At 39.3% G+C, this 13,278-nt stretch overlaps 1 protein-coding gene across 3 annotated transcripts in view; it reads right to left on the reverse strand.

The window, feature by feature from the left end:
- The window catches only part of LOC308613166 (T-cell surface glycoprotein CD1b-1-like), an 82,913-nt gene extending 69,882 nt beyond the window's left edge, over nucleotides 1-13,031 (reverse strand). For 2 of the 3 annotated variants that reach the window (XM_081226210.1, XM_081226209.1), the window contains exons 1-2: nucleotides 12,930-13,031; nucleotides 7,412-7,538 (exon numbers count right to left, since the gene is read on the reverse strand). In XM_081226210.1, the coding sequence (XP_081082336.1) occupies nucleotides 7,412-7,532 (121 nt within the window). In that variant the 5' untranslated portion in view covers nucleotides 7,533-7,538; nucleotides 12,930-13,031. Of the gene's footprint in view, nucleotides 1-7,411; nucleotides 7,539-12,343; nucleotides 12,423-12,929 lie in introns of those variants that run through there. The other variant, XM_081226208.1, reaches the window with a different exon arrangement.
- Nucleotides 13,032-13,278: the final 247 nt, after the last annotated feature.

A 13,278-nucleotide genomic window follows, 5' to 3' on the forward strand; every position in this document is an offset into this window, starting at 1 on the left:
TATAGATGCAAAAATCCTCAACAAAATACGAGCAAACAGAATCCAACAACACATTAAAAGGATCATACACCATTATCAAATGGGATTTATCCCAGGGATGCAGGGATTCTTCAATATATGCAATTCAATCAATCTGATACAACATATTAACAAATTGAAGAATAAAAACCATATGATCAACTCAATAGATGCAGAAAAAGCTTTTGACAAAATTCAACACCCAGTTATGAAAAAAACTCTCCAGAAAGTGGGCATAGAGGGAACCTACCTCAACAAAATAAAGGCCATATATGACAAAACCCACAGCAAACATCATTCTCAATGGTGAAAAACTGAAAGCATTTCCTCTAAGATCAGGAACAAGACAAGAATGTCCACTCTCACTACTATTATTCAACATAGTTTTGGAAGTCCTAGCCACGGCAATCAGAGAACAAAAAGAAAGAAAGGAATACAAATCAGAAAAGAAGAAGTAAAATTGTCACTGTTTGCAGATGACCAGATACTATACATAGAGAATCCTAAAGATGCCACCAGAAAATTACTAGAGCTAATCAATGAATTTGGTAAAGTTGTAGGATACAAAGTTAATGCACAGAAATCTCTTGCATTCCTATACACTAACAATGAAAGATCAGAAAGAGAAATTAAGGAAACAATCCCAATCACTGCTGCAACAAAAAGAACAAAATAACTAGGAATAAACTTACCTAAGGTGGTAAAAGACCTGTACTCAGAAAACTATAAGACACTGATGAAAGAAATCAAAGATGACACAAACAGATGGAGAGATATACCATATTCTTCGATTGGAAGAATCAATATTGTGAAAATGACTATATTACCCAAAGCAATCTACAGTTTCAATGCAATCCCTATCAAATTAGCAGTGGCATTTTTTACAGAACTAGAACAAAAAATGTTAAAATTTGTACGGAGACACAAAAGACCCCAGATACCAAACCAACCTTGAGGGAAAAATACAGAGATGGAGGAATCAGACTTGCTGACTTCAGACTATACTGCAAGCCTACAGTAATCAAAACAATAATAGTACTGGCACAAAAACCCAAATATAGATCAGTGGAACAGGATAGAAAGCCTAGAGATAAACCCACGCACCTACGATCAACTAATCTACGACAAAGGAGGCATGGATATACAATGGAGAAAAGACAGTCTCTTCAATAAGTGATGTTGGGAAAACTGGACAGCTACGTGTAAAAGAATGAAATTAGAACACTTCCTAACACCATACACAAAAATAAACTCAACATGGATTAGAGACCTAAATGTAAGACCGGGCACTATAAAACTCTCAGAGGAAAACACAGGAAGAACACTCTTTGACATAAATCACAGCAAGATCTTTTTTGATCCACCTCCTAGAGTAATGGAAATAAAAAAAAAATGGGACCTAATGAAACTTCAAAGCTTTTGCACAGCAAAGGAAACCATAAACAAGACAAAAAGACAATGCTCAGATTGGGAGAAAATATTTGCAGACGAATCAATGGACAAAGGATTAATCTCCAAAATATATAAAGAGCTCATGCAGCTCAATATTAAAAAAACAAAGAACCAATCCAAAAATGGGCAGAAGACCTAAATAGACATGTCTCCAAAGAAGACATACAGATGGCCAAGAAGCACATGAAAACCTGCTCAACATCACTAATTATTAGAGAAATGCAAATCAAAACTACAATGAGGTATCACCTCACTCCAGTTAGAATGGGCTTCATAAGAAATTCTACAAACAACAAATGCTGGAGAGGGTGTGGAGAAAAGGGAACCCTCTTGCACTGTTCGTGGGAATGTAAACTGACACAGCCACTATGGAGAACAGTATGGGGGTTCCTTAAAAAACTAAAAATAGAAGTATGCCCACTGCTGGGCATATACCCAGAGAAAACCGCAATTCAAATAGACACATGCACCCCAACGTTCACTGCAGCCCTTTTTACAAAAGCCAGGTCATGGAAGCAACCTAAATGCCCATTGACAGAGGAATTCATGAAGAAGTTGTGGTACATATATACAATGGACTATTACTCAGCCATAAAAGGAACGAAATTGGGTCATTTGTTGAGACGTGGATGGATCTAGAGACTGTCATACAGAGTGAGTAAGTCAGAAAGAGAAAAACAAATATCGTATATTAACGCATTTATGTGGAACCTAGAAAAATGGTACAGATGAACCGGTTTGCAGGGCAGAAATTGAGACACAGATGTAGAGAACAAACGTATGGATACCAAGGGGGGATGCCCCGGGGTGGGGGGTGTGGGGGTGTGATGAATTGGGCGATTGGGATTGACATGTATACACTGATGGGTATAAAATTGATGACTAATAAGAACCGGCTGTATAAAAAAAATTTTTTTTTAAAGTACAGGAAGCACAGAGAGTCCCATACAGGATAAATCCAAGAAGAAACATGCCAAGACACATATTTATCAAACTATCAAAAATTAAATACAAAGAAAAAATATTAAAAGCATCAAGGGAAAAGCAATAAATAACATACAAGGGAATCCCCATAAGGTTAACAGCTGATCTTTCAGCAGAAACTCTGCAAGCCACAGGGGATTGGCAGGACATATTTAAAGTGATGAAAGGGGAAAACGTACAACCAAGATTACTCTACCCAGCAAGGATCTCATTCATATTCAATGGAGAAATTAAAACCTTTACAGACAAGCAAAACTAAGAGAATTCAGCACCACTAAACCAGCTTTACAACAAATGCTAAAGGAACTTCTCTAGACAGGAAACACAAGAGACAGAAAAGACTAAAATAACAAACCCAAAACAGTAAAGAAAATAGTTATAGGAATGTACATATCAATAATTACCTTAAATGTAAAAGGATTAAATGCTCCAACCAAAAGACAAAGACTGGCTGCATGGATACAAAAACAAGACCCATATATATGCTGTCTACAAGAAACACACTTTAGACTTGGGACACATACAGACTGAAAGTGAGGGGATGGAAAAAGATATTCCATGCAAAAGGAAATCAAAAGAAAGCTGGACTAGCAATTTTCATATCAGACAAAATAGGCATTAAAATAAAGAGTGTTACAAGAGACAAAGAAGGACACTACATAATGATCAAGGGATCAATCCAAGAAGAAGATATAACAATTGTAAATATATATGCACCCAACATAGGGGCACCTCAATACATAAGGCAAATGCTAAAGGCCATAAAAGGAGAAATCGACAGTAATACAATCATAGTAGGGGACTTTAACACCCCACTTTCACCAATGGACAGATCATCCAAAATGAAAATAAATAAGGAAACACAAACTTTAACTGATACATAAAACAAGATGGATTTAATTGATATTTATAGGACTTTCCATCCAAAAACAACAGAATACACTTTCTTCTCAAGTGCTCATGGAACATTCTCCAGGACAGATCATATCTTGGGTCACAAATCAAGCCGTGGTAAAATGAAGAAAATTGAAATCGTATCACGTATCTTTTCCAACCACAACACTATGAGACTAGATATCAATTACAGGAAAATATCAGTAAAAAACTATAAACACATGGAGGTTAAACAATACACTACTAAATAACCAAGAGATCACTGAAGAAATCAAAGAGGAAATCAAAAAATACCTAGAGACAAAAGACAATGAAAACACAATGACCCAAAACCTATGGGATGCTGTAAAATCATTTCTAAGAGAGAAGTTGATATCAGTACAATCCTACCTCAAAAAACAAGAAACATCTCAAATAAACAATCTAACCTTGCACCTAAAGCAATCAGAGAAAGAAGAACAAAAAAAAAAAAAACCCAAAGTTAGCAGAAGGAAAGAAATGATAAAGATCAGATCAGAAATAAATGAAAAAGAAACGAAGGAAACAATAGCAAAGATCAACAAATCTAAAACCTGGTTCTTTGAGAACATAAACAAAATTGATATACCATTAGCCAGACTCATCAAGAAAAAAAGGGAGAAGACACAAATCAATAGAATTAGAAATGAAAATGGAGAAGTAACAACTGACATTGCAGAAATACAAAAGATTGTGAGAGATTACTACAAGCACCTGTACGCCAATAAAATGGACAACCTGGAAGAAATGGACAAATTCTTAGAAAAGCACAACCTTCTGACTCTGAACCAGGAAGAAATAGAAAATATAAACAAACCAATCACAGGCACTGAAATTGAAACTGTGATTTAAAAGCTTCCAACAAACAAAAGCCCAGGACCAGATGGCTTCACAGGCGAATTCTATCAAACGTTTAGAGAAGAGTTAACACCTATCCTTCTCAAACTCTCCCAAAATACAGCAGAGAGAGGAACACTCCGAAACTCATTCTACGAGGCCACCATCACCCTAATACCAAAACCAGACAAAGATGTCACAAAGAAAGAAAACTACAGGCCAATAGCACTGATGAACAGAGATGCAAAAACTCTCAGCAAAATACTAGCAAACAGAATCCAACAGCACATTAAAAGGATCATACACCATGATCAAGTGGGGTTTATTCCAGGAATGCAAGGATTCTTCAATATATGCAAATCAATCAATGTGATACACCATATTAACAAATTGTAGGAGAAAAACCATATAGTCATCTCAGTAGATGGAGAAAAAGCTTCTGACAAAATTCAACATATTTATGATAAAACCCCCCAGAAAGTGGGCATAGAGGGAACTTACCTCAACATAATAAAGGCCACATATGACAAACCCACAGCCAATATCATCCTCCAATGGTGAAAAACAAAGTATTTCCAGTAAGACAAGGAACAAGACAAGGTTGTCCACTCTCACCACTATTATTCAACATAGTTTTGGAAGTTTTAGCCATAGCAATCAGAGAAGAAAAAAAAATAAAATAAAAGGAATCCAATTTGGAAAAGAAGAAATAAAGATGTCACTGTTTGCAGATGACATGATACTATACATAGAGAATCCTAAAGATGCTACCAGAAAACTACTAGAGCTAATCAATGAATTTGGTAAAGTAGCAGGATACAAAATTAATGCACAGAAATCTCTTGCATTCCTATACACTAATGATGAAAAATATGAAAGAGGAATTAAGGAAACACTCCCATTTACCACTGCAACAAACAAAATAAAATACCTAGGAATAAACCTACCTAGAGAAACAAAAGACCTATATGCAGAAAAGTATAAGACACTGATGAAAGAAATTAAAGATGATACAAACATTTGGAGAGATATACCGTGTTCTTGGATTGGAAGAATCAACATTGTGAAAATGACTATACTACCCAAAGCAACCTACAGATTCAGTGCAATCCCTATCAAGCTACCAATGGCATTTTTCACAGAACTAGAACAAAAAATTTCACAATTTGCATGGAAACACAAAAGACCCCGAATAGCCAAAGCAATCTTGCCAAAGAAAAACGGAGCTGGAGGAATCAGGCTCCCGGACTTCAGACTATACTACAAAGCTACAGTAATCAAGACAGTATGGTACTGGCACAAAAACAGGAATATACATCAATGGAACAGGATAGAAAGCCTAGAGATAAACCCATGCACCTATGGTCAACTTATCTATGACAAAGAAGGCAAGAATATACAGTGGAGAAAAGACAGCCTCTTCAATAACTGGTGCTGGGAAAACTGGGCAGCCACATGTAAAAGAATGAAATTAGAACACTACCTAACACCATACACAAAAATAAACTCAAAGTGCATTAAATACCTAAATGTAAGGCAAGACACTATAAAAGTCTTAGAGGAAAACAGGCAGAACACTCTATGACACAAATCACAGCAAGATCCTCTTTGACCCACCTCTTAGAGAAATGGAAATAAACACAAAAATAAACAAATGGGACCTAATGAAACTTAAAAGCTCTTGCACAGAAAAGGAAACCATAAACAAGAGGAAAAGACAACCCTCAGAATAGGGGAAGATATTTGCAAATGAAGCAACTGACAAAGGATTAATTTCCAAAATTTACCAGCAGCTCATGCAGCTCAATATCAAAAAAACAAACAAGCCAATACAAAAATGGGCAGCAGACCCCAATAGACATTTCTCCAAAGAAGATATACAGATTGCCAACAAACATATGAAAGGATGCTCAACATCACTAATCATTTGAGAAATGCAAATCAAAACTACAATGAGGTATCACCTCACACCAGTCAGAATGGCCATCATCAGACAATCTACAAACAATAAATGTTGGAGAGGGTGTGGAGAAAAGAGAACCCTCTTGCACTGTTGGTGGGAATGTAAATTGATACAGCGACTATGGAGAACAGTATGGAGGTTCCTTAAAAAACTAAAAATAGAACTACCATACGATCCAGCAATCCCACTACTGGGCATATACCCTGAGAAAACAATAATTTAAAAAGAGTCATGTACCACAATATTCATTGCAGCTCTATTTACAATAGCCAGGACATGGAAGCAACCTGAGTGTCCATCGACAGATGAATGGATAAAGAAGATGTGGCACATATATACAATGGAATATTACTCAGCCATAAAAAGAAACAAAATTGAGTTATTTGTAGTGAGGTGGATGGACCTAGAGTCTGTCATACAGAGAGAAGTAAGTCAGAAAGAGAAAAACAAATACCGTATGCTAACATATATATGTGGAATCTTAAAAAAAAATATATATATATATATATGGTTCTGAAGAACCTACGGGCAGGACAGGAATAAAGATGCAGACGTAGAGAATGGACTTGAGGACACGGGGAAGGGGAAGGGGAAGCTGGGACAAAGTGAAAGAGTGGCATGGACATATATACACTACCAAATGTAAAATAGATAGCTAGTGGGAAGCAGTCGCATAGCACAGGGAGATCAGCTCAGTGCTTTGTGATCACCTAGAGGGGTGGGATAGGGAGGGTAGGAGGGAGATGCAAGAGGGCAGGGATATGGGGATATATGTATACGTATAGCTGATTCACTTTGTTATACAACAGCAACTAACACAACAATGTAAAGCAATTATACTCCAATAAAGATGTTAAAAAAAAAAAAAGGTGTTCTCTGACACACAATGAGATCTGAAACTCAAATGAAAACAGTCCCTGTTATTACACGTAGAGGTTTCTCCAGTGCTCATTGAGGGTGCAATGTGGCTGAACTTTTTCTCAAACTCAGTATATTTATAGGCTTTTTCACTAATGAGAACTCTAGTGCTGTATGAAATGAAAGCTCTAAAGGAAGCTTTGCCACACTGGATATATATATATATACACATACACAGGATTTCTCCTCAAGTATATTCTCTAAGGATGGCATGCCAACTGAAGCTCTTCCCAAACTCACATGTATACAAATCCATTCCCCTGGGACTGCTTCTTTGGGACAAGAACATCTTAGGGGAAATCACTGACACATTTTTCTTGGTGGTACCTTCTTTATCTTTCACTGCCTTCCTGTTGCTGAACTTTTTCCAGTTTGGATGTTGTGCAACACTTATTGACCTTTCTTGTAATGTTTCAGTACGCTTGTATACCCTGGAAATATTCTGCATCTAGACCTGAGAAAAAAACAAAGAATAACAGGCATTATATTAGTTATTAGGAGAATCCAACATTTTTCTTCTGAAGAATTCAAAGCAAAGGAAGAAAACCAAAATGATGTTTGGTCCACTTTCAACTGTTAAGTTCCAACTCTTTTTTTCTATTTTTTTTTTTGTTAAAAAGAATTTATTCAGGTAGGAAGAAAGATCAACTGAGGTGGGCCTTTTAGAGTGGTTAACTGTTTTAAGTGAGCAGTTTTCTTCTGAGGAAATTAGGCACCATTTTAAACTGCACTGAATTATCTTTAAGAAGAATATGTACAGTAAATTTTCAAAAAAAAATTTTCAAGCATCATAAGGGAGTAGAACAGTGATGTAATGCTTTTGCATTATCTTGGAGGAATAGTTGGGGCCGTGAGACCCAACTCCCTTCATTGTCAACTCTTATTAACCACATTCTTTTAAGGGAAGCACAATACTTGCTTTATTGCATATGTCATGCTTTGAAGGACATTAAAAGAAGATTCTGGAAGTTCTACAACCAAAAGTTTTTTAAAAGCTAGGCTGAAATGAGACTTTCATATGAGATATTAACCCATTCTCTAAAGTGGATGTACCAGAGCATCAACCAAATGACAACTTTTAGACCTGAAATCTCTCTCTCATGGTTTTTTGAAACAAAAGTAATGACTAAGTTAAAGTTTCCATACCATGAATCAAAATAAAAACTACCTTAAAGTTTAAGATGTCAATTTAATTAACCATATTCAAATTTGGTTGTTTTTGTGGGTTTTAAACTGGAAGTGTATAAAAGCAAGTAAATGGTTTGAAAGCTTAATCTTTCCCAGTCTTATTTTGCTTGACAAAACCTACTCATCATTCCTACTGCCACCACCTGACCCTAATTAGACACATACTATCCACTTTTAACTCTCATATGGAGCAAGATTGAGTGCAATATAACCTACTGACACATTAATATTCTCTCTCTCTCTCATACACACAATCACCCATCACCCACTCAGGTCAGGCCTACTGCTCGCATAACCAAAGTCAGCCATCTTGAACCTGTATGAACAAGAGAGGGAGAACATGAAGAATCTACAGGGGGGCTTCCGGGTTTCCCTGGTGGCACAGTGGTTAAGAATACGCCTGCCAATGCAGGGGACACGGGTTTGAGCCCTGGTCCGGGAAGATTCCACATGCTGCGGAGCAACTAAGCCCGTGCGTCACAACAACTGAGCCTGCGCTCTAGAGCCCACGAGCCACAACTACTGAGCCTGCGTGCTACAACTACTGAAGCCCCTGTACCTAGAGCCCATGCTCCGCAACAAGAGAAGCCACCACAATGAGAAGCCCACGCACTGCAACAAAGAGTAGCCCCCGCTCACCACAACTAGAGAAAGCCCACGCACAGCAATGAAGACCTAACACAGCCAAAATTAAAAATAAATAAATTTATATTTTAAAAAAAAGAAAGAAATCTACAGGGATTTCCCTGGTGGTCCAGTGGTAAAGAATCCACCTTACAATGCAGGGGATATGGGTTCGATCCCTGGTCAGGGAACTAAGATCCCACATGCCACGGGGTAACTAAGCCCACATGCCACAACTACTGAACTTGCACGCCTCAACCAGGGAGTCTGGTTGAGGTATCATATATATGTGTATTTATTTTTCTCTTTCTGACTTACTTTACTCTGTATGAGAGACTCTAGTTCCATCCACCTCACTACAAATAACTCAATTTCATTTCTCAATTTCATTGCATGCTGCAAACTACAGAGCCCATATGCTCTGGAACCTGCACGCTACAACTACAGAGCCCGGTGCCCTGGAGCTTGCACGCCACAAGTAGAAAAAGAAAATCGACTGCCACAACTAGCAAGAAGCATGCATGCCACAACAAAAGATCCTGTGTGCTGCAACTAAGACCCAACACAGCCAAAAATAAAATAAATAAATAAATAAATAAATAGCTATTGGATAAAAGATAAATTTAAAAAAAAAGAAATCTACAAAGAGACAACCAAGTTGAATTCATTGAGCATGGCTTCAGAAGCTGGGGATACAAAGGTGAGTACAATTAGATCATTGTACTGAAGAGGAAACAGGCTCAAAGAGTCATGTGACTGGCCCAAAGACATATGGCCAACAAGCAGAGCTGGAATTCAAACCTGGGTCTGACTGACTCCAAGGCCTGTACTCTTAAATACAATGCAGAAAGCCCTTCACATGACCACCTTCAAAGGACCTACAATCTAGTAAGTAGAAAGAGATTAATGAGTACTGCCATGTGTTTTGTTCTGAGAAAAGGAGAGGGACATAGGAAAGGAAACTCATCCATACTGGGCAGGAGAGGAGAACTGTTAAAGCTTCTAGGAAGATGTGTTCCTCTAGCTGAGTTGTGAAAGACCACTGTAGTAAGGCAAGGATTAAGGGAAAGGGCATTCTAGGCAAAGAGAACAACACAGAGAAAAACAAAATAGTAATATAGTCAGGGAACTGCAAATTTCATATTTCTGAATCATCAAGTCAGGAAGAGCACAGAGGAAGATAAAGCTGTTGAGGTAAACAGGCGTCAGATTAGGGGAGGGGAGAAGGGGGTGCCTGGAATGCCAAGTAAGGAGTTGCCAACTGAAGGGCTTAAAATGGGAGACATGGTAAGACCTGTGGTTGGTGACGGACACTCTGGTGGTGGTTAACTGGATGCCCTAGAAGGGGAGTGAGATTGGCAGCCAGGACGCCAGACAGAAGTAAAGCAATAACAACTTTTGTGTGCTCTTTGACTAGGCGGGCTCATCCTTCTACACAAGGACATGGTGGGAAGTGGTCCCAGAGATAACAGAGCAGCACAGAGGCCAGTTCAGAAGTATGCCAAATGGGACAAATGATACTACATCCCAAATACACCACAGGTGACCTTGGCTCTTCAGACTTATGACCTTTGGCTTAGCTACAATTTAAGGAATGATCCTAAGATTATTCTATAGTTTTTCTAGACTGCAGATTGTTCAAAGTTAAGGACTATTATCTTATTCATCTCTGTAGATCCCACACTATTCACTACACACACAGTGGCTTACACATAATAAGTGCTCTGTAAATGTTTTTTTTAAATCCTTTCATCCTACAATTGAGTGCCTTCTATACACCATGTTCTAGGGACTAAGGAAACAGATTAGGACCATACTCTCATGGAGCTTATTTTCTAGTTTGGGAAACAGACAATAAGCAAGTAAACAAATATATAGTATTTTCAAGAAGGGATACTACTTAACACAGGGATAGAGTAATAAAGGCTCTATTTTATTATAGATAAGGTAATCAGAGAAGAACTCTATGATGAAATGAATATTTGAGTAAAGCCCTGAACAAGTTACCTGAAAAAGAGTATTCCAGGCAGAGGGAGTGTGCATGGCATGTTTATGAAACAGCAATAAAGCCAGGGTAGCTAGAGTAGAGTGACCATAAGGAATAGGGTAGGAGGTGAGATTAGAGAGGTAACTGGGGATCAGATCATGCAGGGACTTGGAGGGGAATTATTTTAAGCATAATAGAAGATGAAATTTCACTTCTTTATGGTGTGTCTCATTTTCAAGGAATGCAAATGAAGTAGTATTCGTCATAAACAACCCTAGAGGTAAATCTACTGTCCAAAGGCATTACAAAGCATTCTTCTTTTTTTTTTTCTTTTTGTGGCTGGCTGAATTGGGTCTTCATTGCTGTGTGTGGGCTTTCTTTAGTTGCAACGAGCAGGGGCTACTCTTCTTTGCAGTGCACAGGCTTCTCATTGCTGTGGCTTCTCCTGTTGCAGAGCATGGGCTCTAGGCGTGCAGGCTCATAGTTGCTGCACACGAGCTCAGTAGTTGCGGCATGAGAGCCCTGTAGTTGTGGCACACAGGCCCTAGAGCACACGGGCTTCAGTAGTTGCAGCACGTGGGCCCTAGAGCACACGGGCCTCAGTAGTTGCGGAGCATGGGCTCCGTAGTTGTGGCGCACAGGCTCTAGGGTGCACAGGCTTCAGTAGTTGTGACAAGCATTCTTTAAATAAGCGTGGTTATTAGATGATCTATTATTTGGAAATCTATCCACCACCACCCCCTATTGCATTGCCTCCAATAAGACAATTTAGAATAGACTAGGGGAATAAAAAACGATTTCTGAATTTACGGTTCAAAAATATCTTTTGAAAGGTAATATTTCTGTTCTAGCCCAGTCAATCCATTAAGGCATGCTTTAAAAAAAGAAAAATGCTAAGGCTTTTCTTCCCCAGTCATGCAGGGTTCTACTTCTTACCACACATCAATGGGTCCCTCCTGACCACTGTCTCCATGAGATTAACTTTTCAAACCTCAGATTCCTCCCATCGCTCAATAGGCAGCAGAATTAAGTCAATTTGGGTTGCATGACATTCCATGATTCTGGAGCATTCGGTATAAAAGATCTGCAAGTGATTCTAGTCCAAGTAGTGTGTATAAATGCTAAGAGATTGCCCTGGAATGAGATGACGATTAATAAACATTTCTCACACAAGGATGAAGGCCAAGCATGGAGCAGTCTGTGTTACTAAATCCCCTATGAGCACGGCTTTCCCTGCAACACCTTCTGGTGTCAAAGTGACAAAACAGCAAGATACAAAAGAAATGGCTTGGGTCAGAACAAGGGGAGAGGGAGCTTGGGAGTGGAAAGAAGAACATGGAACAGAGGGAGATATGAAGAGGCCAAGTACTTTGGAATGAGCTGAGGGAAGGATGAGAATGAGCAGAGGGACACACAGGAAGGCAGGACAGAGACTGATGCCATCCTGCACTGTTGCTTACCTGCATGTCTGTGTCCTCCTAGACTGGACCCCCAGTATCTAGGTGGTTTCCGGCTAGTGCATCCCCAGCATGGAGCCCCCAGAGCCCTGCTCACAGCCAGCACTAAACTGTTTGTGCAGGTACAAGAAGAAAAGGATTGCTCTCTTCCCCGACTTTCACCATATATTTTTCTGACTTCTATAAAACCTCGTTCTGATAATTCCCTTTTTTCTACCCAGTTTCTTTCATTTCCCCCCTCTGTCCTATAAGTCAGCTCAGGTGTGCACCATCTGTTCTATAACCAAAATGTGAGGCCAGAGGCAAACTGACAGGACCAAAGAGGGACCAACTACGACCAAGGTTGCCCAACAGACTTAAGAAGAGAGACTACACAGAGGTGGAATCAGAAAAGAGGCAACTGCAATATCAGAAGAGAAACAAAAAAGAAGTGAGCTGCAAGGCTGCTGAAGTGGAAAGCTCAGGTATTCTTGCGCCTACAAACATTTGCCGTGACAGCCTTTTCTTGGGGCCGTTGGCATGCTTCATGGGCTAAGGGCAGTGTTAAGATGGGCTCTGTCTAAGACAAGAGACAAGAAAAGGTACTCACGGGAGAAAGAAGGATGGAGGAGGATTCCAGGGCCTGGGTGTGAGGAAGACAGCCGAGACAAGGAACTTAAGACCAGTCGGAGCCAGCTTGGAATTGTAAAAGGGATCTTCATGTGACTGGAGCTTATGAAGGGGGAAGCCTCAAGTATGGAACAAACTGAAGGCCCCTGAAGGCAGACAGAAAGAGCGAGGTCTCACCCAAAAGAAATAACAGAACAGAGCCACACCCACGTAGCTACTCCATACCCGATTTCCCTGTGCAAGCAGCTTCCCTGCACCCACTGGACTTCAAGATTTCTCTCTAGAAGACTGGACCCTGGTGCCCGGAACTACAACACCCATAGTGCCCC

Source organism: Mesoplodon bidens (assembly GCF_964165515.1).
Source record: "Mesoplodon bidens genome assembly, chromosome: 2".
Lineage (NCBI taxonomy): Eukaryota > Metazoa > Chordata > Mammalia > Artiodactyla > Ziphiidae > Mesoplodon > Mesoplodon bidens.